Source organism: Staurois parvus, unplaced genomic scaffold (genome assembly GCF_062004578.1).
Source record: "Staurois parvus isolate SC_StPar_1 unplaced genomic scaffold, SC_StPar_1.0 ptg000199l, whole genome shotgun sequence".
In the NCBI taxonomy this organism is placed as follows: domain Eukaryota; kingdom Metazoa; phylum Chordata; class Amphibia; order Anura; family Ranidae; genus Staurois; species Staurois parvus.
In genome coordinates, this window is record NW_028317995.1 from 237,149 (window position 1) to 262,216 (window position 25,068).

The 25,068-nt window shown below is 43.3% G+C and overlaps 1 protein-coding gene across 1 annotated transcript; it reads left to right on the forward strand.

The window, feature by feature from the left end:
• The first annotated feature begins 931 nt into the window (after positions 1-931).
• On the forward strand, positions 932-23,896 carry PABPN1 (poly(A) binding protein nuclear 1). The gene is made up of 7 exons (XM_089678154.1): positions 932-1,299; positions 10,497-10,611; positions 11,383-11,450; positions 12,205-12,311; positions 17,290-17,377; positions 22,910-23,058; positions 23,167-23,896. The coding sequence occupies exons 1-7, from the start codon at positions 976-978 to the stop codon at positions 23,204-23,206; spliced, it is 891 nt and encodes a 296-aa protein (XP_089534280.1). The 5' UTR covers positions 932-975; the 3' UTR covers positions 23,207-23,896.
• Positions 23,897-25,068: the final 1,172 nt, after the last annotated feature.

Genomic DNA, 25,068 nt, shown 5'->3' on the forward strand with positions numbered 1-25,068 from the left:
GCAAACAATCAGATTCCAAACTCTCCACCAGAAACGCAGGACAGTCCATTTACCATGATTTCCTATGGGACATGTTCACGTCTCTGCGTTTTTACCCAGTGTGTTTTTTGGAAAGGCCAGGGACCTTTTTGAACGCAAAAAGTTGCATTTTTGTTGCTATAGACTTCAATGGAAGCTCTGCACAAAAGTATGTATTGTGTTTTTGCAGCGTATTTGATGTGTTTTAAATTTGCCTAGCACCAAGAAACACAACCCCAACCTGCATCAAAAACACCAGTGCAAAAACGCAATGCAGAAACGGCTCAAATGCAACCTGCATAGGTGTGAACCTAGCCTAGATGCGCTCTGAAGGAACGACATACCCATGCCATTCCTTCAGAGCACTGTGCCATGGCGCTGGAGTGACATCATCGCGGCTCGACCACTCAGACCTTGTGAACCGGGAAGGAAGACCAGGTGAAGATGGAAGCCCGGGGAGCTGTGACAGCGCTCCATTGGAGGGCTTCGTTTCGAGGTAAATCCTTCAAAATGTTCTACAATGCAATGTATACTAGCACATTATGCCTTCACCTTACAGTGTTTTTTTCTGGATGCGGTTTACTACCGCTTGAAATATTGATTTCTAAAGGAGCATAAAGAAACCACTGCACTCCCTCTTTTAAAACAAATCAGCAATGGCGGATTCCCTCTTCCTGGTTTTCACCCTGACAAGCCCCCACCCTTCCCAAGGGGAAGTCCACTCTCCATCCCACACACAGTAAGACGCTGTGCTGGTACTGCGCATGTCCATCAAACAGCCTATCCTACCAAACCGGATGGGCGGGATTTCTTAGTGGCGCCTGAGGAAACAATAAACTACGGCGAGGCCAATGGGCAGCTAGTGTTTAGGTGATCGATCGCACCGACAGCCAATCCCAGGTTTAGCTCGGTTACAAGGGTTAGCTCTGCGGCTGGAGGCTCTTATCTCTTCTCAAGATGGCGGCGGTGTCCTCGGCAGCGGCACTGCGTGGGGCAGACTACGAGAACGGGCTTCGTGGCGGGTCTGGCTCGGCAGGTGCAGGCCAGGATCCCGGGGAGGACGAGCCTATGGGCCGCGGAGGGCTGGAACTCGATCTGGAGTTGCTGGGCCCGGGCAGAAGAAACCGGAGGATAGGAGGGAGAGTGGCCACGGGAAGGAGGTCGGGAGGACGAGGAAGCACTGGGAGCGGAGGAGCCGGGGGGCTGGAAGAACTGGAAGAAGAAGAGCTCGAGGAGGAAGAGCCCGGGGAACTGAGCGGAGATCCCGCCATCGAGGACCCGGTGAGAGTTGAGTGGTGGGGGCAGGATGTGAGGGGAGCCTACGGGGGGCAGGATGTGAGGGGGAGGAGGCTCCAGGGGAGCCATGATCTATGATCGCTCCTGAACATAGCTAGGCCTCATAATGTGCTCACACCTCCAGCCATCAGATCAATGCGCTGTATTCTGGACTGGCTTGTGAGGCCCGGACCACAGGCTCTGCACCGCATGGAGTGTGTAGGAGGCCTCACAGTGAATAGTAATGGGAGGCATCCAGATCACACCTGATCAGGTGTGCCCACGATTACTGCTTTAGGCTCATCAGATGGCCATGTCTTGGGCCTCATGCACATGGCAGAAGAATGCCTCCGCTACGGGCGCCTGGCTGGTTCTTTTGTTTTCCTTTAAGGATGCGTGGTATTTGCGCAGCAGTTTATCAAACGCAAAATACTTTAATGCATTTTAGTGCACACACGTTATATCCAATTTTTTGGTAACAAAAGATGTTCCACCAAGTCAACAGGTAGCACGTTACGCTTTAAAATTGCGCATGCCCATGGCATGGTGACCCAATACAGCACATTAAAGCGTTACTAAACCCACAACAGTCTGTATATGCAGTACAGCATGCTTGTTACTCACTGGAACCTAAGGGGTTAACCCTCTGCATTGTATAAAAAGGCTGATCCTTTCTTCTCTGTTCCTCCCCTTCTTCCAGTGTCCCCCTCTTATCTCCTGTCACTCTGCACATGCTTGGGTTGCTGTGTATTGCTGGAGAGTTTTTTTTTTTTTTCTTGGGAGAATGCATGTGATCATCACAGGGCCAATCAGCACTGTTCAGACAGAGGGTCAAGGGTTATGCATCCTCCTAGAGCAGAAAGAAAACTCCTCCTGCAAGCTTTAACATTTACTAAACTAATTACATGTCCATGTTGTGTGTACTGTGGGAGACCACATAGAGTGAATGCAGGGTCCTGGGTTTAGTAACACTTCCAGGGGTGATGCTTTAAGTCTTTCCAAATTACCAATTTAAGTTTACCATAGATGGATCACATCTTGGTTGTTTCAACAGGTCCAGCCGAGATTATCTATGGGAAGGCTGATTGTATGGAAATCAATCCTGTGTTCGACATCAGTACAACCAACCTGTTGGATATTGTGCATGAGTTTAATGCCGGTGGATTTAGCTGCTAGCAGTGATCATTGTGTTCTGCTGGGGAAGGCTTCCTGCTAGGCAAGCACAATAGCACTGCAGGAGGGATTTGGCAATTGAGTGATTTTATTTCCACCTACAGTGAAAGTAAAGAAAGTTCTATAACCTATGACGCTGCGTTAGGCTGGCTATACGTTACGTTGTTCTTGTACAATTTTCCTTCAGATTTTCCAAAATCCTACAATATGAGGTCAAATCTAAACACTTTTAGTTTGTATGCAATCAGACAAGCCCTTGCACTTCACAGTTGAAGGTCAAACTAAAGGAAATTGATTAAGAAAATTGTACAAGTGTGCAGAATTATTGCTTTAACTTTGATATTCATGGTGATAATCTGCATGCCTTGCAATCACCATTTATGTATGCGTGCAGTACCCACATGCATGGGGGGGGCACTTTAAAGTGTTACTTAACCCAGGACCCTGCATTCACTATGTCCGGTCTTCCTCAGAACATGTTAATACAATTATTTTAGTAAATATAAACTGTTAAATGTTCTCATCGGCAATATATAGTATTCTTATGACTGTGGCTGAGCACTGGTTAATGTGTTAGGAGTTTTCCTTCTCCCCTGACTGTCCTATGAGGCTGCAGGATCCCTGACCCTCAATCTGGGACTGATTGGTCCTGTGCTGATCACATGCACTCTCCCAAGAACAAAAAAACCTCTAGCAATACACACCAAACTGAGCTTGTGCAGACTTGTCACTGCTGCTCTCTACTATGGCAGATGGATTGGGAACAGCAAAATGAGATGATCAGAGAAGACAGGATCAAACAGCCTTTTCACACAATGTGCAGAATTAATCCCTTAGGTTCCATATGAGCATAATTTACACACACAAACTTATTTTATTGGCTAGAATAAGTTGTCATTTTAGCCAGTAGAATGACTTTCACTCATACCCCTATAAACACATATAAATGCACACATAAACCCTGTTTAAGACTCAACATTGAGAGGCATTTTTTTTTTTTTTTTTTTGCAAAACCGCATAAGTTCATACGCCCAGGTGCATGAGGCCTTATAGGAGAATTTACGAATGGCGGCCATACACCCTTCAATAAATGATCCATTTCTTTTCCCATTGCCCACCTACAATAGGAATAATCCATCTATAGTCGACAACTCATTCAATCATTGTGCCACACCCTAGGTAGTGGATTTTGATCTATAATTAGAATACATGATCGTAATCATCTTTCAATCACGTGATTTCATTTACTGAACTGAAACAATAGTATTTGTGAACTGAAGTGGGAACTTGTGAAATTTGGTGCAGCTGTTGTAAGCTGGCCATAGACTGAAATTTGACAAATTCTGCAGGAATCAACCAAATTTCAGTTAATTTATGGGCAGGCTGGTTGTATTAATGTCAGTCTACTGATCGACTTCAGTATAACCAGCCTGCCCCCCCCCCTTTTTTTTTTTTTTTTTTTTTTTTTTTGTATGATTGCTGCTGCCGGCTATAGCCAGCGGAGGGATACTTGAATTAACAGCTACCTGCTACCACTTCCACTGCGATCGCAGGCTGAAAATAGGTCAGTATATACACTGTTCAAAAAAAAGACACTTTGAAAACGCATCAGATGTCAATGGGGAAAAATATGCTGGATATCTATACTGATATGGACTGGGTGATGTGTTAGGAATGTAAGGATGGCCCATTGTTTGATGGAAATGAAAATCATCAACCTACAGAGGACTGACTTCGAAGACACCCAGAAAATCAAAGTGAAAAAATGATGCAGCAGGCTAGTCCATTTTGCTGAAATTTCATTGCAGTAACTCAAAATGGTACTGTTTAGTTTGTATGGCCCCCACGTACTTGTATGCATGTCTGACAATGTCGGGGCATGCTCCTAATGAGATGATAGATGGTGTCCTGGGGTATTTCCTCTCAGATCTGGACCAGGGAATCACTGAATTCCTGAACAGTTTGAGCTGCAACCTGGCGGTGTCAGATGGACCGAAACATGATATCCCAGAGGGGTTCTATTGAATTTAGGTCAGGCGAGTGTCGGGGCCATTCAATGGTATCAATTCCTTCATCCTCCAGTAACTGCCTACATACCCTCGCCACAGGAGACCGGGCATTGTCGTGCACTGGGAGGAATCAATAACTAATGGTAGGGTGCCATTGTCTGGCCTAGGGGTCTCCAAACTATGGCCCTCCAAGTGTTGAACTGCAAGTCCCATGAGGCCTTGCAAGACTGACAGCCACAGGCAAGACTCCCAGAGGCATGATGGGACTTATAGTACTTCCAACAGCTGGAGGGCCATAGTTTGGAGATCCCTGGTCTAGCCTGTAGAGGTCTGTGCGTCCCTCCATGGATATGCCTCCCCAGACCATCACCAAAACAGTCATGCTGACCGATATTACAGGCAGCAGAACATTCTCCACAACTTCCCCAGACCCTTTCACGTCTGTCACGTGCTCAGGGTGAACCTGCTCTCATCTGTGAAAAGCACAGGGTGCCAGTGGTGGACCTGCCAATTCTGGTGTTCAGTGGCAAGTGCCAGTCGAGCTCTATGGTGCCGGCAGGGAACACAGGGCTCACTAGAGGACGACGGACCCTCGGACCACCCTCAATCTGTTTGATTGTTTGGACAGACATCACACCAGTGGCCTGCTGGAGGTCATTTTGTAGGTCTCTGGCAGTGCTCATCCTGTTCCTCCTTGCACAAAGGAACAGATACCGGTCCTACTGATGGGTTAAGGAACTTCTACGGCCCTGTCCAGCTCTCCTAGAGTAACTGCCTGTCTCCTGGAATCTCTTCCATGCTCTTGACTGTGCTGGGAGACACAGCAAACCTTCTGGCAATGGCATGTGTTGATGGGCCATCCTGGAGGAGTTGGACTGCCTGTGCAACCTCTGTAGGGTCCAGGTATCACCTCATGCTACCAGTAGTCCCACTGACCCTAGCCAAATGCAAAACTAGTGAAAAACAGTCAGAAAAGATGAGTAGGGAAAAATATGTCAGTGACCTTCACCTGTAAAGAAAAAAAAAATTCCTGTTTTGCGGGTCGTCTCATTGTTGCCCATCTAGTGCACCTGTTGTTAATTTCATTACCACCAAAGTAGCTGAAACTGAATAACAACCTCTGCTACTTAACTGACCAGATCAATATCTCCGGAGTTTTTGGCTTGATGCTGTACTCTGATTAAAACGTGTTCCTTTCATTTTTTTGTGCAGTGTTCATCTTATTTTTACATAGGTTAGGCAACATAGGTAGCAGGATGGGGAGGAAGCATTTTTAAACAATGTTAGATATGAATTCTACTTTAACTGGACAAGCTGATTGGTAGCTATTGGGGATGCACTGATATATTGACTGCTGAAAATTACCAGCCAAAACTAGGGTTATGCATTTTGCCAGTAGGGAAAAAAAAGTGCTGATAATGGCATTTTGTGCCGCTTAGACTTTGGTGCGAAATTGTGCCCCGTAGACTTCAATATCAAAATTCTAGCCACATTAATTACATTTTAAAAACTGTCAGTGTCAGTTTTTTTTGGCCAGGTACATCCTGAATTTTCAGTTTCAGTGCACCACTAGTTACTATGTACGTTTGCTGTAGGTTCTGTCTAGTCTGGTTTTAGTAAATTCCACCATATTTACTTTATCATGCTTCATAACAAGCAATTTGAGCTTAATACTATGTAAGCAGAATGTTGTATCTAAGCAGAGCACCGTGGCACCACATGAGCTGCTAATGTTTTGCTGTAGAGTGAGTTTTTTTCCTTTTTGTAGTGGTTAACGTTTTAAAGACTACGTTCAGCTTGACCACTTCAATACCGGGCACTTATACCCCCTTCCTGCTCAGGCCAATTTTCAGCTTTCAGCGCTGTCGCGCTTTGACAATTGTGCAGTCATGCAACACTGTACCCATATGACATTTTTATCATATTTTTCACACTAATAGAGCTTTCTTTTGGTATTTAGTCACCACTATGTTTTTCATTTTTTGCTAAATAAAACAAACGCCTGAAACTTTTGGAAAAAAACGCACTTTTCTTTGTTTCTGTTATAAAATTTTGCAAATAAAATTTCTTCATAAATTTAGGTCAAAATGTATTCTGCTAAATTTCTTTGGTGAAAATAATTGAATTTTTTTTTTTGCTCTTTTTCAGCACACTATGACCAAAGCAATACAATGTTACCATAGTAACATTGAACTACTCTGGGCAAGTGATCAGGATTTTTTTTTTTTAACACGATTGCTAATACCAATGTATATAATTGATATTTGCAATCATTGTTACTGACTGAAACTGATTCATTCAATCTTGTGATTAGCTGTAATTGGGCAAAGCTGATCACATGATACAGATGGGCTGTGGTTGGCCCTGTCTGTATCATGTGACTGCCTTGACCAGTCACAGCTAACATGATTGTATACAATGGATGGCATGACAGGAAGCCATCCATTGTATACAATTGACATGTGATCTGCTGTGATTGGTCACATGACACTGCCAACGGCCGGTGTAGTGATATGTCATCGGCTGTGTTCCGTGGACACAGCTGGTGACAGATCGCCCCGCGAGCGGCTTGTTTTGACTGGACGTAATATGACGCCCAGTCACAATGGCGAGTGTCCCACCCGGCCGTCAAATTCTGTCATAAATTTAGGCCAAAATGTATACTGCTACATGTAAATTGGTTTTCGTGAAAGCTAGAGTTTACAAATGGCGGCATATATACTGGGCTTATTTTTTTAATTTTTTCTAGTAAGGGCAGCAATCAGCAACTTATAGCGGGACTGTGGCGGGCATTCTGACACTGGGGGGGAACAGGCTTGGTGTCAGTGACACCAATACAGTGATCAGTGCTAATAAAAAGCACTGACACTGTACTAATGGTACTGGGCAGGAAGGGGTTAACATGTGGGCGATCAAAGGGTTAACTGTGTGCCATTTTACTAAGTGTGCTGTGTTTGTGCTGTAAGCACACTGCTTTGCATGGCTGTGCTATGGGCCGGGACCCGGTGATTGACAGCTGAGGCCGCGAATGGCGACGCGCCCTACCCGAACATGCTAAATCGTGTGTGTGTGTGTGTGTGTGTGTGTGTGTGTGTGTATATATATATATATATATATATATATATATATATTTTATGTGTTTTTGTGCACCTGTGCTGCCCTGTAGCAGTATTTCTGCTATAGGGCGGCGGTAAAGCGGTTAATCACATGCAGTGTGTTGTGGTAATGAGCCCTCGCTAAGGAAACGGCTTCCAATGCACAAGTGTTGGAGTATGCCACAATGCACGGTAACACCCTTCACTGTGATGCACTGCATCATCAAAAATGCTGCTTGTCCATGCTCAAGCCATTTAGAATGAATACTGTCTTAAGACCACGCATGTTAATGTGGTGCTCAAAAAGGCAGTGTGAATGCGCCCTTAACGTTTTCAAAGGCCAGCTGTGGAGGTTTAGTATTGCTTTAGAATACATACACAGTATGTAAAATAGTGCAGTAAAGGTTAGTGTACACAGATGTTTCAAGATGAATTCACCATGTGTTTGCAATACGTTGGCTATTGGGGTGCATTCATACATTTGAATGCATCTGACAGATTACATGTGAGAACCCAAGCACTGGTTCCCAGTGATTAACTGTGGGAGTCAGCTCTATTGAGAGCAATCAGGCTGCCAGCTTCCGCATCTACTCACTCATGCAGCAGTCGCATGTGAGCCATCAGCACTGGTCGCAGACTGCTGACTGCCTCCCACCGCTAATTGCCCGGAATCCCCACTAGGGTTCTTGCATTCCATTTTGTTTCTGATGCATTTGCAGGTGTGAATATACCCTTAGAGCTATAAAAAAAAACAAAAAACCTGTGTATATTAGCCCTCAGTAGATGCCACTAATGAAAGTGGTTCTAAAGCAGGGCTTGACAAATTTGCTTTGAATCTAGGAGCCAATTACAAGTTAGGAACTAGTTTTTTAAGTTAGTATCCAGATTGACGAACGCCAAAGGAAAGAGGAGTGTGCAAGAACTTTTTGCACATGAGCAGCGGATCTACTGGGGGAAGGGGTGGAGAATACAGAGGTGACGGTATGTGAAGAAAAAGAAAACTTTAGTTTTTAGAGGTTAACCACTTGGCCTCCAGAAGATTGTTCCCCCTTAATGACCAGGCCATTTTGTGAGTTGATATACAGTGCTGTGCTAGTTTGACAATTGCACAACACTGTACAGAAATGAAATTTAGATCACTTTTTTTTCACATAAATAGAGCTTTCACTTGGTGGTATTTGATCACTAATGTTTTTATTTTTTTTGCACTATAACAGAAAAAAAGTCCAAAAATATATCAAACTTTTTTTTTTTTTACGTTGTTATAAAACCTATCCCATAAAAATAAAATGTCTTCATAAATTGTAGGATAAATGTATTCTGCTACATGTTTTTGGTTTAAAAAAAAAAAATAAATCCCTACAAGTGTATATTGGTTTGTGTTTACAAATCACAGTATATATACTGGAATATTTTTTTCAATACTAGTAATGGCAGCAGTCAGCGACTTACAGCAGGACTGTGATAGTATGGTGGGCATTCTGACATTGGCTGACACTGACATCACCAGTGACACTAATACAGTGGTCAGTGATAGTAAAATGCACTCACTGTACTAATTACATTGGGTATGAAGGAGTTAACTGTGTGCAAAGGGAGTGTATTGTAACTTCATTGTGTAATGTTTTTCTAAAGCATGTGCTGGTTTTTGTCCCTGTTTTGCAAGGAGACAAAAACCGGCACTTCTCTGCTGTCAGTGGAGAGATCTGTTTACAACACAGGTCTCTCTCCTGTTCACTGATGATCGGCCAATGATTCATGGCCAGGACCTGGTGATCGGTTTGTAAGGGAGCCAGTGAGACGGCTTTCCCCCCCAACTGCAGAATCACATGCCTGGTGCCAACAGTGAATAGGCTGATAAAAGCCCAGGTGCCAGAACACCATTTCTAGTCACCAAGGTGCCTGGGATTTGTTGAGCCCTGTTCTGAAGGTTTTTTTTTTTTGCCTTAATTCATTTTGTTGCTGTTGTCAGCCAGTGTGGAGGGGGGACTGTGCTCGGGGCTCAGGAGTGAGCATGCACAAGTTCCCCTCTATATTGGAGCCCTAGTACTGCCTCACTACTGACCGCATAGCTGAAGTCAACAGGTGAGGACCAAAATCTGGATGCTGCTGTTGCCAACATTTGTAGAGAATTCCTTTCCTTCACTACATGGTAGTTTACCCTGCTTGCAGCCAGTGAAGTCTGCCATAGTTGAACACCGTCATGTGTCTTCAGGTCAGCAGCTTGCCACAACATTGATGCAATGGTCAGAATGCTAGCTGCAGTGCCTATGTCTTTTAAGCTGAACAGAGGATCTGTGGTTATGCCACATGTAGCAGCTCTATCAGACTGATCCTAGAGCTTTCATTTCTGTAGGATAGTCAAGTAGCTTAGCTGCTATTTACTTTGAGTACTGGTCATAACGTGTTCATTACCACACTGTAACTAGTCAAGGCTTTATTAAGAGTACCTGATAGGCTGACTATGCAGTGCTCTTATTAGGGCTTCATTCACACCGTGCACTTCAGCACTGCACTTCTTGAATGACAATGCACGGGGTGAGCTGTGGTGAATGAGTGACTTTTTTTTTATTTATTTCCCCATGTTGGGTCGATTCAAAATGGCTGCAGTATGGCAGCAAGCCACATGCACAGTAAATGTAATTGCAGCGTATGCATCACAGTAGAATGTATAGACCTGAAGAGCTATAACAAGGCCCTATGACATTGTACTTAGACTTACTATGTTTAGTTACCAAACCAATATTAGTCTTTGGTAGCAGGCATTTTTGATCATGGTGTAGTTGCGTCAGTTTGCTTTGTATCCATAGAAATTAGAAGAGATTTTTGTGATAAATTAGCATTTTTACCCCTATAAGATGTGACATACCTGCTTTGGTCGTGAAAAGATGGATCCAATTACTGTTTTGCTTGATATGTCATGCAGGAACTTGAAGCCATTAAAGCTCGTGTTCGAGAAATGGAAGAGGAAGCAGAGAAATTAAAGGAGATGCAGAATGAAGTAGAGAAACAAATGAACATGAGCCCTCCTCCAGGCAACGGTAAGAATCTAACCTTTACCTTGCCTTCTATACTATTGGTCAGTGAATTGAGTGCTATTTTGCGAATTCCCGAGTTGCAATCTTTACCAATTTCATTACTGAAAATACTTTGATAGGATCTTAAAATGTGATGGCTGCTGTGGGGGAGAGGAACCCCCCCCCCCCCCATTTGGGGAAGCAACGTGTTGAACCCTAAATACAGGTGTAACATGTCACCAAGCTGAACTTATCATTTGAAACCAAAGAGAGCTGGAAAGTAATTGTTTTGTTGCTTTTTATCCCTCCTGGTGCTGATCAGCTATATGTTGGAAGGTTTAGTGTTAAACTTAACATGGAGAAACCCTTGAAATAACTTCCCAGGCTTGGGAACTCCTACTAATATATCTACATGTCAGTGTATCAGCATGATGGTCACTGGAAATAATGCTCTTTGCATTTGTGGTAATTTGGAATAACCCCCCTTACAGCAGGAATTTCCTATTTCTCAAGGAGCACCAAGCAGCCTCTGGTAAAACCATAGGGTACCATGGAAGCCTGCTTGAGGAAGGCTGGTTTAGACCATGAATTTGATGGTGCTCTGCACTTTACTTGTACTGCTTGCTCCCTGTACTGATAGAATTACATATGGCAGTAGTTGACGGTTGAGGGGCTTTATTGGGAAAAAAAAATAATTTAATACTGGAAATGAATTGCCCACTTTGAGTTTGGTTTTTTTAATTGTACATGTGAATGAAAATTTACCATTTTTTTTGTGGTATTTTTGTTTTGCAGCTGGTCCTGTTATTATGTCTATAGAGGAGAAAATGGAAGCTGATGCTCGATCAATATATGTTGGAAATGTAAGTTTATTTTAAAGGCTGTATGCTCACAAATTTCAGCATATGTAGTTTGCTTTTTAATGAATTTTTTTTTTTTTTTTTGCATTGTTTTCAATAAATTCTTTACTTTTTGAGTAATTTTGACTGAAAAAAGTGCTGATTTTTACACCGGCTGTTATACAAATTGGCTTTAGGCTGGTGATAACTTGAGTTTCATGGGGCGTCTATATAATTTTCTTGCCCTCCTCAATAAAAATAAGATTCAGTTAAAAGCCGATGTCTTGCAAAGAATTTCACACTGAAGCAATATTTGCAATTTGCATTTTTTAAGAGAAAGTTAATGCAACTAAAAGTTAACATACTTTGCCTGTCTAGTTGATGATTTTTGCCATCAAGGAACACAAACAATAGGCTGTCTGTATAGACAGAATACTGTATTATCAGTCCTGTTTGCCTTCTAGGTATTGACAAGTGAAATATTGTGGTATGTTTTTCATGTGCCAATGTACTGATCTTGTGTGTTAGTGCCAGCAAATATGCCTAGCAATCGCTAACATTCAGAGTTGTCTGTCAGCATTTCATTTTATATTGTAGTACAATAAAGGTAGCTGCAGGTTGATTGCTATGGACTCAAGGATTGTGCTAATGTGTGCTTAATTGATGGAATAAATGCATTTCATAGTTTGGATATGCTTTCATGGAGCCTTAAATGATTCACAATGAAGGGTGCCCAAGAGTTCAGCATACTTTCATGTTTTAAAACTCTTATGTGCAGGTTGATTATGGAGCAACAGCAGAAGAATTAGAGGCCCATTTCCATGGTTGTGGATCTGTGAACAGGGTAACCATTCTTTGTGACAAGTACACAGGTCATCCTAAGGGGTAAGTGCTTTGTGCTGGCCGTATCATGGTTCTACATCAATGTTTGTTTTGAAGATATTGTATGTGCTGGCTGCCATGTTGAATTTTGTTTTACACCTGTCAATCGTTGCTGGTCCTACAAAGTTTAGGTCTGTTTTCTGGTGAACACATAAGATGTATAGGTCAGAGAATAAGATCATCATCTTGCATGCATTGCATATTGCTGCAATCAGTTAATTGCGTATTGTGTTTTTAGGTCTAGAAGGAACATTGCTTCCTGTGCTGCTTCTTACTTTATTTTTCCTGGTTGTACAGAATACAGGCTGCATTAAATCATGATTGGGTTATATGCAACTACCTTCAGTGGACTGGAATCTCACTGAGGATTCTGATCATGATGATACACCTTCTGAGGAAACCTCTACAAAACTTATGTACTGTCACTTTGCTGATGTATGCTCTTATGTAGCTTTAGAGCGGCATGCATTTGTTCGCCCTGAAGTTGTCTAGTACGGAGTCCCTAAAATTCTCTATACCACCTAAGACTTTTCCAGTTGCATGATTGTTGAGTCGGTCCTAAATATAGACTGGCCCCACCTGAAGAAAACTCTTCTCCCCCTCCCCCCCAAAGTTTTGCCCCACAATATCCCAGCGAGGAACTTTTTCCTCCAGAAGTGGGCATTTTCTGTTTTAGAACTGGTCATTTCCTACCTTTTTAAAAGACCCTCCTAGCCCCTGTCGAGGATAATCCAGTTTAATAATCCTAAGTGGTTTCAGGTCCCCCTTATAAAGGCCATCTTCTCCCTGGTGGACCCTGGCTTGCAACCCACAGATGTCTGTCAGTTTGTTGTCCATTGCCCTCTGGATCCAGCTAAGTTCCCCTGCAAAAACTTCCTTGAGCATTTACTCTTTTTTTTGAGGTGAACACTTCCTTGGATAAGGACAGCTGGGATTACAGGAGGTAAGGGTATGCCCTCTCCCAGAAAGGCATTTCTACCTGTAGTCTTCTGACATTAGGAAGGCTTCCTATTGTCCTTCCCAATCTTCCAATGCTAAGTTTAAGTCAGAAACCTACTTTTGCAAGATGGCATTGCTTTTCAAACCAGTCAACACTAAAACCTGGGCCTCTTAGTAGTGAAGGGGGTAGCCCCACTTTTTAACGGTGGAGGACAGTCATCTGTTGCCTCTCTGGTTCCATAATGTCTCTAGGGCCTAGGAGCAAAGTGGTTACAAGGACATAAAATGAGTTTTGTACTCCACCCACTTCCCAGTTCATCCTCCCCAACTTTTCCCCCTTCCATCATGGCAGGTAGATCTGCTTTGACTGTTGAAAGGATTTTCAGCCAGGGGGTCAATGCTGGTTTTACATGCTCAAGTTTTGCATGGAAAATGCCAGATTGGTCATTACCTGCCTCCTTCTGGAGGATTTTCTGGCTTCAATAGACATCCAGGATGCCTATCTGCATGTTCCCATAGTTGCACCTCATCAACACAATATGCCCAACAGTCAGCATTACCTGTTTGTCCCCTTTCCCTGTGGCTTGTCCACTGCCCCATGGATGCTTGCCCCAGTTTTGGATCTGTTCTATTTTCGGGGGGTCCACATTGTGATATACCTGTATGATCTCCTTGTCTGTCAGCCAACATCCAAGGGACAAATTGTTGCTGGAATTGTTACAGGTTGGAGTACTTGGATCTGACACTGGACGTGAATTTTGTCCAAAAGCTTTCTCTGTTTAGTCTCAAAGGAAAACCTGAGCTTGTGCAGACATGAGTGTCTAATTGTAGCCTCCACAGAAGCAGTGCCAAAGTCCAGTTTTACTTCAGACACTTGCAACTTTACATTCTGGTCACATGGGACAAACTTGGACCACCTGATACTTATGAAATGCAAGGACACTGTCCCTCATGTTGTATATTTTTGTATGGCCCTAGTTAGGGAAGTCTTTTTCTCCAGTTGTGGACATTTCCCAGAATGAATAAATACCATCCTTTCAGGCTGGGGAGAAGTCCTGAACACCACCTCAATGTAGTGGGCTTGGTCATTGGATACTTTCAGTTAATCCAGATGTCTTGTTCCAAAGGCCTGTATTCATCTTGCTTCTTGGACAGCTTTAACAGTATGGCTGTTGAAACCACAGCCCGGGGAGAGGAGGCCGTCAGATTACATAGCCCTCTTGAAGTCTAAGAAGTTGACGACTTGTAAAGTTACCATTGCACCTGGAGAACCTACTTTTGGTTGAGTGCTACTCTGTGGAATGTATCTTATCCTGGGCTGTGGAGGTGGTGGGAGGAGCTGGCTTAGGCTCTCAGTTGACTGAATGGTTGGGATCCTTTAGAGCCTGGAACGGGTCTGTGACATCACCTGACAGTGGGCTGAAAACTGGTCAAAGGAGTGCAGAACGAACTGCACTCCTGTTATCCATTGGAGAAATATAGCCAAAAAAAGCTTCATCTATACTTCTCCTTAAACCCTTTCAAGCATAGTGACCACTACAATGGATATCTATTTAAAAGCGGTTTTCTTCTATATGCAAGGGCTCTGATTGTGCAGTTGCATATCACCCTGTACATTGGACGCTAATGAGCCTTCCCATATTCAGCCACCCACTAGTTAGCCATTGTAAATGCAACAAAAATTTGTGAAAACCAAGATGGCTGACAGGCTGTCCAGTTTAGGAATATCTTGCCAATCCTATCGGAGCAGACCCTCTGAGGTAAAAAAAAAAAGTATTATCAATTAACACCTAAAGAAACAATGTAATTATATTGTACTAGTATTGATTTTATCTTGGGTGTAAATTACAATTATTCATCTGTCCACTAAATTGGACATTATGCATTGCTTGTTATATTTCAGCTACAATTCATACTATTACGGGATCTTTGTTTTTATTGAAGATATAGTTGCAGTAACATTTTTGGTTGTAAATTAATTTATTTATGCTATTAGAATGCAGTTTGTTACAAAATCCTCATTTGGGTAAATAAGGTCCAATATTTGAGTGGTAGTAAAGGACCAAATTTCAAAAACCACCGACAGGCAGGAGTTTTAGAACAGAAGAGGGGACAACAGCTTCTGCTTCCAATCGTCTATGCGATTGCAGCAGAAGTGGGTACCTGTCAATTTTGGGTACCTGCTCCCCAAAGGTGGGGAACAGTCATTAAGCAGAACTTCCCCTATTGGGTAGAGCTTTACTTTAAGGTACAAATCTCCACTTTGACCATTCTGTTTCATTTTCTGGTTAAGGCGTTCAAGAAAGTAGCTCACATCTCTCCTCCAGTTCATTCTTCAAGATCCCCTTGGGTTCTCAATCTGACCTCCTTTTCTCCAGCGCACGTTAGTTGAGGCCATGTTCACTGCTCTATACACATTACACGTTCCCTTATCCCTAGTCCCTAATCCTAGATGGGTAGCTACGTTCTTAGTGGGACCATGGAGAGTGAACAGGACTAGTCCCAAACAGGAAACTAAGCATTTGTAGTTTTGGATGAGGTTGAGTGTAATAGAAACTTTTGAGTTAAAAATAAATGTCACTTTAATCAGGATATTGTCATTCCTTAGGTCCTGCTATGACATCTTTCTCTCCGCTGTCTGGATGTGGTACATGCCATGTGGGTTTACGCTCAACTCTTGTTTGTACTGAAAATTTACTTTTGTGCTTCTTGAAGATTCCTGGAAAGGTCTCCTTCCTTCCTCTCCACTATAGCTGGATGCATCCGACAGATTTTTTTTAATAAACATTCTACTTGCCTGCTCTGTGCAATGGTGTTGCACAGTGTGACCCACCCCCCCCCCCCCCCCCCCCCCGCCTCTTCTGTGGTCCCCCACTGGCGCTTTCGGCTCCACCTCTTCTGCATGTACCACCGTAGAAAGCTGCTTCTTATGGTGGCACACGTGTGTGCGTGATCCTGAGCCATGCTGTGTGCTTCCATACATGCACAGCGTGGCTCAGCCCTGCCCTGTTCCCTCCTTACAGGATTTGAACTGCAACAACAGGAGCCACTGGCGCTCGCTGTTCTGTGTCCTGTAAGAAGAGGAAGGAGCACAGACCGGTGCCACTGCAGATGGGCACAGTGCTGGATTGAAGTGGAACTTGCGGATTTTACTAGTAAGCTAAGGATCCTGTTTATGCTACTGTGTGAAAAATATTTGTTTGATTCCAAGCCATCTTGAGGTTCAGGATTTTGAAAGAAGCTTGTAAAATATCTATCAGAATCCTTACAGCATGTTGTGCAGTCCCTGCTGGACTTGGGTTATCCTTTGCCTACAGCAAGTCCTAGTCAAGTCCTTGCAGTAAACCATTTAGGGATGTGATTCTGCTGGTGAAGTTTCAGACTGTTCTTTGCCTCAGCAAAGTACTCCTTGACCAATATTTGAGTCTCTACATTTCAGCCAGCTGTGTTTAACCACTCTACCCCCTTCGTGACCAGGGCATTTTTTGCTATTCAGCACTGTATGTACCTGGCAATTTCAGTCATGCAACACTTCTACCCACTGGGTTTTTCATTTTTTGCTGTATAAATTAAATATCACATTTTTTTAAAAAACATGGTTTTTCTTATAACATTTTGCATAAAATCTTCATAAATTTAAGAATGGATTTGGTTATATTTCTTTGATAAAATAACCCAAATCCGTGTATATTTAGTCTGTGTGAAAATTAAGGCGTCTACAAACTGTGTGTCTCGGTATGTATTTTCGATCAATCCTGATGTACTGATGGCCTATTATTTGATGACCATTTCAAGTGGTTAATGGCTTAGAGGTTGTGTAGCATTCCTTTGGCAAGGTTTAGAGATCTTGTATGTAATGTAACTTTTCTGTTATGCGGTATTTCTACATTGACATTGAATTTTATTGATCATGTATCATTTTGTACTGGTGGGTTTTTTTTTTTCCCTGGTTTTAGCAGTTTCATACATTCTCTGCATGTTTGGGCACGCAGTGAGAGGATATTAAGTCAGGCCTGCAATTTTGACTGTTCTGTATTTGCAGGTTTGCCTACATTGAATTTTCTGATAAAGAATCTGTCCGGACATCAATGGCCCTTGACGAGTCTCTGTTCAGAGGCCGACAGATAAAGGTAAGGTGCCCTGCTGGATTTGAAAAAACTGAGTTGTACTTTATTCCACACATAGCTAATGGTAGTGTGTTGTGTTTTTTTTTTTTTTTTTGCTATGCTATTAGAAAATGAATATGGCATATGATCCACATCCTAGAATATTGCTTTTAAAAAATTTTGTATGTTTTTTTTAAATAGTAATATATACACAGCGTGTACTATATCCTTATTGGCGGCAACGTTTTGTGAGTACAGCGGTTTTTAGGTGTTAATACAGGTTATAGAGATGTTGGTAATAGTGTTAATTTGGATAAAGATCTCCTTACAGTCATGAGTAATTATCTGTATCGGTACAGATCCCATGATTAAAATGGCAGTCCAAACTACCTAGTAGCCGGCACTCATTCTTTGTTTGACATTGAGCTGATCCTCATTTTGCTTTTTCCAGAATCAGAATATTTTAAACAAACTTTAGTGATTTTTTTTTTTTTTTTTTTTTTTTTTTTTCCCCTCTTGAATTTGGCAGAATATTTTTATTTTCTACATATTTCTGCCCATTAAGAGCCAAGCCGTGGATTTGCTTTAATCGCCTTCCCCAGCGTATGCTTTTCATTCACCTCCCCTGCCACTCCAGCACAGAGCTGAAGGAAATGCTTGGTACTTCAGGTAACAGACAATGTTCCCTTTAAATTGTTTACAGGTGAAACTCAAAGTTAGAATATCGTGCAAAAGTTCATTTATTTCAGTAATGCAACTTAAAAGGTGAAACCAATATATGAGACTCATTACCGTATATACTCGAGTATAAGCCGACCCGAATATAAGCCGAGGTACCTAATTTTACCACAAAAAACTGGGAAAAACTATTGACTCGAGTATAAGCCGAGGGTGGGAACACCAGTGGGAAGAATCGTGCCTCATCATTGGTGTCAGTGGGAAGAATCGTGCCTCATCATTGGTGTCAGTGGGAGGAATCGTGCCCCATCATTGGTGTCAGTGGGAGGAATCGTGCCTCATCATTGGTGTCAGTGGGAAGAATCGTGCCTCATCATTGGTGTCAGTGGGAGGAATAGTGCCCCATCATTGGTGTCAGTGGGAGGAATAGTGCCCCATCATTGGTGTCAGTGGCAGGAATAGCGCCCCATCATTGGTGTCAGTGGGAGGAATAGCGCCCCATCGTTGGTGTCAGTGGGAGGAATAGCGCCCCACCGTTGGTGTCAGTGGGAGGAATAGCGCCCCACCGTTGGTGTCAGTGGGAGGAATAGCGCCCCACCGTTGGTGTCAGTGGGAGGAATAGCGCCCCACCGTTGGTGTCAGTGGGAGGAATAGCGCCCCACCGTTGGTGTCAGTGGGAGGAATAGCGCCCCACCGTTGGTGTCAGTGGGAGGAATAGCGCCCCACCGTTGGTGTCAGTGGGAGGAATAGCGCCCCACCGTTGGTGTCAGTGACACCAATGATGGGGCACTATTCCTCCCACTGACACTTGCTGACCCCTGTTCCAGTATGGTGCTGCTGCAGCCAGCATATGTGTTTGCAGCAGCACCTAAGCACGGCACACTTTCCTGCATCTCCTTCACTCGATTTTCGCGGGGCCGCTCAGCTCTGCCTCCTCGCCGGTGAGAAGGCGGAGCCGAGCAGCCGCGCGAACATCCAGTGGACGAACTGAATGAAGGAGCAGCCGCGCTTCCTGGACCGGATCGTCGTGGGACCGGAGCCAGGTAAGAGACAGCAGCCCCCTGCAGACGTTGTCTCGAGTATAAGCCAAGGGGGCCGTTTTTCAGCACAAAAAATGTGCTGAAAAACTCGGCTTATACTCGAGTATATACGGTACTTGCAAAGCAAGATAGTTCAAGCCATGATTTGTCATAAATTGTGATGATTATGGCTTGCAGCTCATGAAAACTCCAAATCTACAATCTCAGAAAATGAGAATATTGTGAAAAGGTGCAATATTCTAGGCTCAAAGTGTCCCACTCTAATCAGCTAATTAAGCCATAACACCTGCAAAGGGTTCCTGAGCCTTTAAATGGTCTCTCAGTCTGGTTCAGTAGGAATCACAATCATGGGAAAGACTGCTGACCTGACAGTTGTGCAGAAAACCATCATTGACACCCTCCATAAGGAGGGAAAGCCTCGAAAGGTAATTGCAAAAGAAGTTGGATGTTCCCAAAGTGCTGTATCAAAGCACATTAATAGAAAGTTATGTGGAAGGGAAAAGTGTGGAAGAAAAATGTGCCCAAGCAGCAGGGATGACCGGAGCGGATCGTCAGGAAAAGGCTATTCAAAAGTGTTGGGGACTTTCACAAGGAGTGGACTGAGGCTGGAGTCAGTGCATCAAGAGCCACCACACAGGCGAATGTCGTATTCTTTTTGCCAAGCCGCTCCTGAACAACAAACAGCGTCAGAAGCGTCTTACCTGGGCTAAAGAAAAACAGACCTGGTCTGTTGCTCAGTGGTCCAAAGTCCTCTTTTCTGATGAGAGCAACTTTTACATCTCATTTGGAAACCAAGGACCCAGAGTATGGAGGAAGAATGGAGAGGCACACACTGCAAGATGCTTGAAGTCCAGTGTGAAGTTTCCACAGTCTGTGTTGATTTGGGGAGCCATGTCATCTGCTGGTGTTGGTCCACTGTGCTTCATTAAGTCCAGGGTCAACGCAGCAGTCTACCAGGAGATTTTGGAGCACTTCATGCTTCCTTCTGCAGATGAGATTTATGGGGATGCTGACTTCATTTTCCAGCAGGACTTGGCACCTGCCCACACTGCCAAAAGCACCAAAACCTGGTTCGGTGACTGTGGGATTACTGTGCTTGATTGGCCAGCAAACTCGCCTGACCAGAACCCCATAGAGAATCTATGGGGCATTGCCAAGAGAAAGATGAGACATGAGACCGAACAATGCAGAAGAGCCTGAAGGCCGCTATTGAAGCATCCTGGTCTTCCATAACACCTCAGCAGTGCCACAGGCTGATGGCTTCCATTCCACGCCGCATTGAGGCAGTAATTGCTGCAAAAGGGGCCAAACAAAGTACTGAGCTTGAACTATCTTGCTTTGCATGTAATGAGTCTATCTCCTATATTTCACCTTTTTAAGTTTCATTACTGAAAAAAATGAACTTTTGCACGATATTCTAATTATTTTAGTTTCACCTGTATGCTGTCATAACCTTTTTGATACTGAACCTCACGACACGGCAAATACACCGGCAACTTCAGTCACAGAGGCACCAGCAAAGCAGGCACAATTTGCCCTCTTTTGAAGCTCGGTAAGCTCTGAAATGACTACGTATTACTAGCAGCTCACAGTGAAAGTGAGGCTTCCCACTTGTTAGCTAGGTGTAGTGAGGGAGCTAAAGGGAAAATGCGTAAAGATGTGAACTACCTTTGAGTTCAGTGGGAAGATCTTAGCCAACTGTACTGGACTGAGTGGAAGAGCATAAAGAGGTTGTTCTGGCAGTTAGCTTTTTTTTTTTTTTTTTTTGCTTCACTTGGCAGAAACACAGTATTAACGGTCAGGGTTTGCATTTGGCCTTCATCTAAGACATGCACTGTTAAATGGATATACATTTCCTTAGTTATGCAGTGGTTGACGTTGGAGTAGCTCTATGCATGGGTTAAATGGCTGGGCAAGATCCTCTGCTTCTGGGTTAAATGGCTGGGCAAGATCCTCTGCTTCTGGGTTAAATGGCTGGGCAAGATCCTCTGCTTCTGGGTTGCCCTGTGCACATAGCTGGACAGCAGCATAGCACCATCTGTCATGCCTTAGTGTTCTACAGAGAGAATCACCTTCCGCTTTTATGACTAGTTTGAATAGTTCTAATATAATACTTAGATTACCGTATTTTCCGGCGTATAAGACGACCCCCTACTTTTCCTGTTAAAATATAGGGTATGGGCTATACTCGCCGTATAAGACTACCCCTCTTCCAACGCATACCAAATAAAAATTAAAAAACATCAGATTTGATTTCAATATGGTATGGTATTCCAATGATGGGGCACGATTCCTCCCACTGACACCAATGATGGGGCACGATTCCTCCCATTGACACCAATGATGGTGCCTCATCATTAGTGTCAGTGTGTGAGGAATCGATAGCATCACACCATTGGTGTACGTGGGAGGAATAGCGCCGAGTCAGTGAGAGGAATAGTGCCCCGTCAGTGGTGTCAGTGACACCAATGATGGGACACTATTCCTCCCAATGACACTTGCTGACCCCTGTTCCAGTATAGTGCTGCTGCAGCCAGCATATGTGGTTGCAGCAGCACCTCTGCACTGCACACTTACCGGCTGCTCCCTCACTTGATTTTTACGGGTCCGCTCGGCTCCGCCTCCTCGCCCATGATTGGCCGCCTGTGTGCCTTTCCTGAGCTACAGTTCTGGCGGCCAATCACCGGTGAGGAGGCGGAGCCGTGCGGCGGGAGTGGCTGGAGTGACTGAATCAGCAGCGCTTCCTGGATGGATCGTCGTTGGAGCCAGGTAAGAGACAGCAGCCCTCTGCCCACCCCTGTACTTGGTGTCCCTTCCGTCGGAAGGGGGGGGCGGCACTGCGCCGGCCCCATAAAGTGCCGCCCTGATGTATACCGGCATATAAGACGACCCCCGACTTTTGAGTAGATTTTCAAGAGTCAAAAAGTCGTCCTATACGCCGGAAAATACGGTACCACTTTTTATAGTTCAAGGTCTTTAAAACCTGTGTTGGGGGTTCTATTTGTCTTTTTACCTCTGCTTGCCTTTTTGGATTTGGTTTTTGTCTAGGTATTCATCAGAAATTTAAAGCAAGCAGTCCATATAGTTTAAACGCAGTAACTGTGTATCCACAGCTATTTTCTGAATGAGATTTTCAAATCTGTTTTGATTTGGCCACATTTATTGTGTTGAGATTGTCAGGCAGTCTGTTTTGCCAGCATATGCGGCTTTTTTTTTTTTTTTTTTTTTTTTTTTTTCACCTTGGCAAAAAAAGTTGTAGTCTTGACCTCTCAGCTTAATGAATATTGGAGGTCCTTATATTTTTCACATCTATAATGTAAGGGAATTTCCACCATCAATGGAATAGTGGAAATCCTCTTTTATACAGGGAATTTTGAGCATCAGCTTATTGTTTGTGTTTGGCCCTTTTATTGGCATTGATATGATGAGAAAGCTGTTGCTTCATAAAACGGTCAGGTCAGGAACAGTGGGAGTGATAGCTGAACTACAAAGAGATTAGCGACCTCACTTTATAAAATATGACAAAGTATTTAGTTGACCCAAAAGTTTACTTCTAGGGGGGAAGTCTAGGTTGAGCCATTTTTTGGATTTGTGTATACAGGGAACTTCATTGGTGAGATCTTTGCTGGCTTTGTGTACATCAGCCTTTTTGTTCTAACTCCTATCTTTTCAATAAAACTACCTTGTATTGCAACTCATGTGCCAGCCCAACAATTCAAGCAAAGAAATTCAAACATTAAAATCCCAGAGATAAAAAGGAAGTAGCTCTCCAGTATCTATCAGTTTTAAATTGCCATTTCATCCTTTTTAATGTTTTTTTTTTTTTTTTTTTTGACAGGTGGTTCCCAAAAGGACAAACAGACCCGGCATTAGCACAACAGACAGAGGCTTTCCACGTGCAAGATACAGAGCTAGAGCATCATCGTACAGCTCCCGTTCCAGATTCTACAGCGGCTATCCTTCAAGACCCAGAGGACGCGTGTACAGGTCTGGGGGCTGATCAGCACAGGAAGCATTGGGGATCCAGTTGGTGGGTGTTGGGATATTTGTCATTATCACAACTTTGTCTGCTTACACTAGGCTTGTCTTTTTCAGGGGTCGGGCTCGTGTGACATCATGGTATTCACCTTACTAAACATATAACGTTAGGAAGACCTGAGAGGCAAAAACACAAAAAAAAGAAAAAAAAAGAAGACTGGAAATGAATTTTAAGAGTTTATTAAAACAGGGTCCCATGTGACCCATTCTTTTCTCTTGTGCTCACATGCCCCATGTTCATCCTTCAATGTTTCAAGATGGGTGTGGTAGGCCAGGCTCCTGATGGTTTCTGTATGTTGGGGGTAATAGGAGGTTGTACTAATTAGTGTGAGTGTATGACTTGTCCTGGGGTATTCTGGGGGTGTGCTGACTGTTTATGTGCAGGATACCTGTTAATCAAAGAATGTGTATTATGAATGGTTCCCAGCCTAGTGTGTTTTCTGCTGTGGGAGGGAAGTGATGTCTGCTAAACATCCTGCTGTTTTCCTTTTCTTTTTCTTTTTTTTGCGTGTTTTTATCTTTGCAGGTATCTTTCTATGGGAGAAGCTTGTTTCCCGGAGAGAGTCGGCTGCACCTCACAAAACAGCCTTTTCTTTAGTTTTATTCTAGCTCAGATTCCTGCATAGTGCTGGAAGATACAAGCTGGGCATCTTGTGTTTTAGACTGTTCCTTTTTTGTTTGTTTTTTTTGTTTTTTGTTTTGTTTTTTTTTTTTTTTCCTTTTGAGACTTTTTTTATAGTGCCAGGCAGGGAAAGGAGAAAAATAAAAAAAAAATGGTAACATGTAATTTGTGTCTGGTTTTTTTTTTTTTTTTGTTTTTTTGTTTTTTTTTATTGGACTGCAGGCAGTTGCTCTGAGGTCCATGTCACTTACTCAACCACCTTGGACAAAAGTCATAAACATTCTCTATTACCCACAAATGTTTTATTTTTAAACCTGTTAAAGGAGCAGGCCATGTCAATACCAGCTGTGTTATGTACCTCAGAGGCAAAGCACTGCCGAAATTCAAGCGCCACAGAGGGAAAAAATGGGGAAATGGCTGCACACATCTACTGTGAGGCAGTAACTGTCTGTAGTTTCATGTTTGTTCTGTAGTTCAGAGGGTTTCCATGGACATTGGTGTATTCACACCTGTAGGCACATTTCCACTGTCTCCTGCATTTGTACGTGAAAACAAGTTTGTTTTTTTTTTTTGGGGGGGGGGGGGTTTGTTTTACTAAATTGTGTTTTTATTTTTAGAAAACGAACATTTGCAATGAGACCATTTTACATATGTCTTAATTTAGTGGTCTACAAACTATGGCCCAGGGGCCGGATGCGACCCTTTGCTTTCCCTAATCCGGCCCTTGGGGCACTTTCTCCCACTGATACAAGACACTATTCCTCCCACTGGCACAAACAAGGGGGCATAATTCTTGCTACTGACATCAACAGTCATTACTCCTCTCACTGAAACAAACCATGGGGCACTATTCGTCCCACTGACACCAGTGATGGAGCACTATTTCTCCACTTTACACCAAGAATAGGGCTCTTCCTCCCTAATTCCAAAGATGCATTGTTTACTCCCAATGACGTAGGACAATTTCTACTCCCAATGGCCACAGTCCGGCCCCCCTAAGGTCTGAAAGTCAGTAAACTGACCCTTTGTTTAGAAAGTTTGGAGACCCCTGGTATAAATGAACAATTGTTTACAATGAAGGGAAGAATACAATCTGGTAGTACAAATTAAGTGCAAAATCTCAAACAGACATGAAGTTGCTCAAAATACAAAAACGGACGTCTCAAGTAGGGTCCCCACTTATTGTGGAGCACAGGTCTGGAAGGCGTATGTGTGCATCAAGTAACATACCAAAAGTAGTAAGAGATAAGTAAACAAAGGACCAAATCTGTGGTTAATCCTAGATCTAATGAAAAGTTTTATATAGTACTAACAGTAAAGAGTATGTGAACATACAC

What these genes read in the sequence shown, in the direction of transcription:
- PABPN1 (XM_089678154.1), top strand. Translation starts at nt 976, where the DNA reads ATGGCGGCGGTGTCCTCGGCAGCGGCACTGCGTGGGGCAGACTACGAG. An exon ending in TACACAGGTCATCCTAAGGG is followed by an intron (nt 12,312 to 17,289) that starts GTAAGTGCTTTG and finishes CTGTATTTGCAG; the next exon opens with GTTTGCCTACATTGAATTTT. An exon ending in TCAGAGGCCGACAGATAAAG is followed by an intron (nt 17,378 to 22,909) that starts GTAAGGTGCCCT and finishes TTTTTTTGACAG; the next exon opens with GTGGTTCCCAAAAGGACAAA.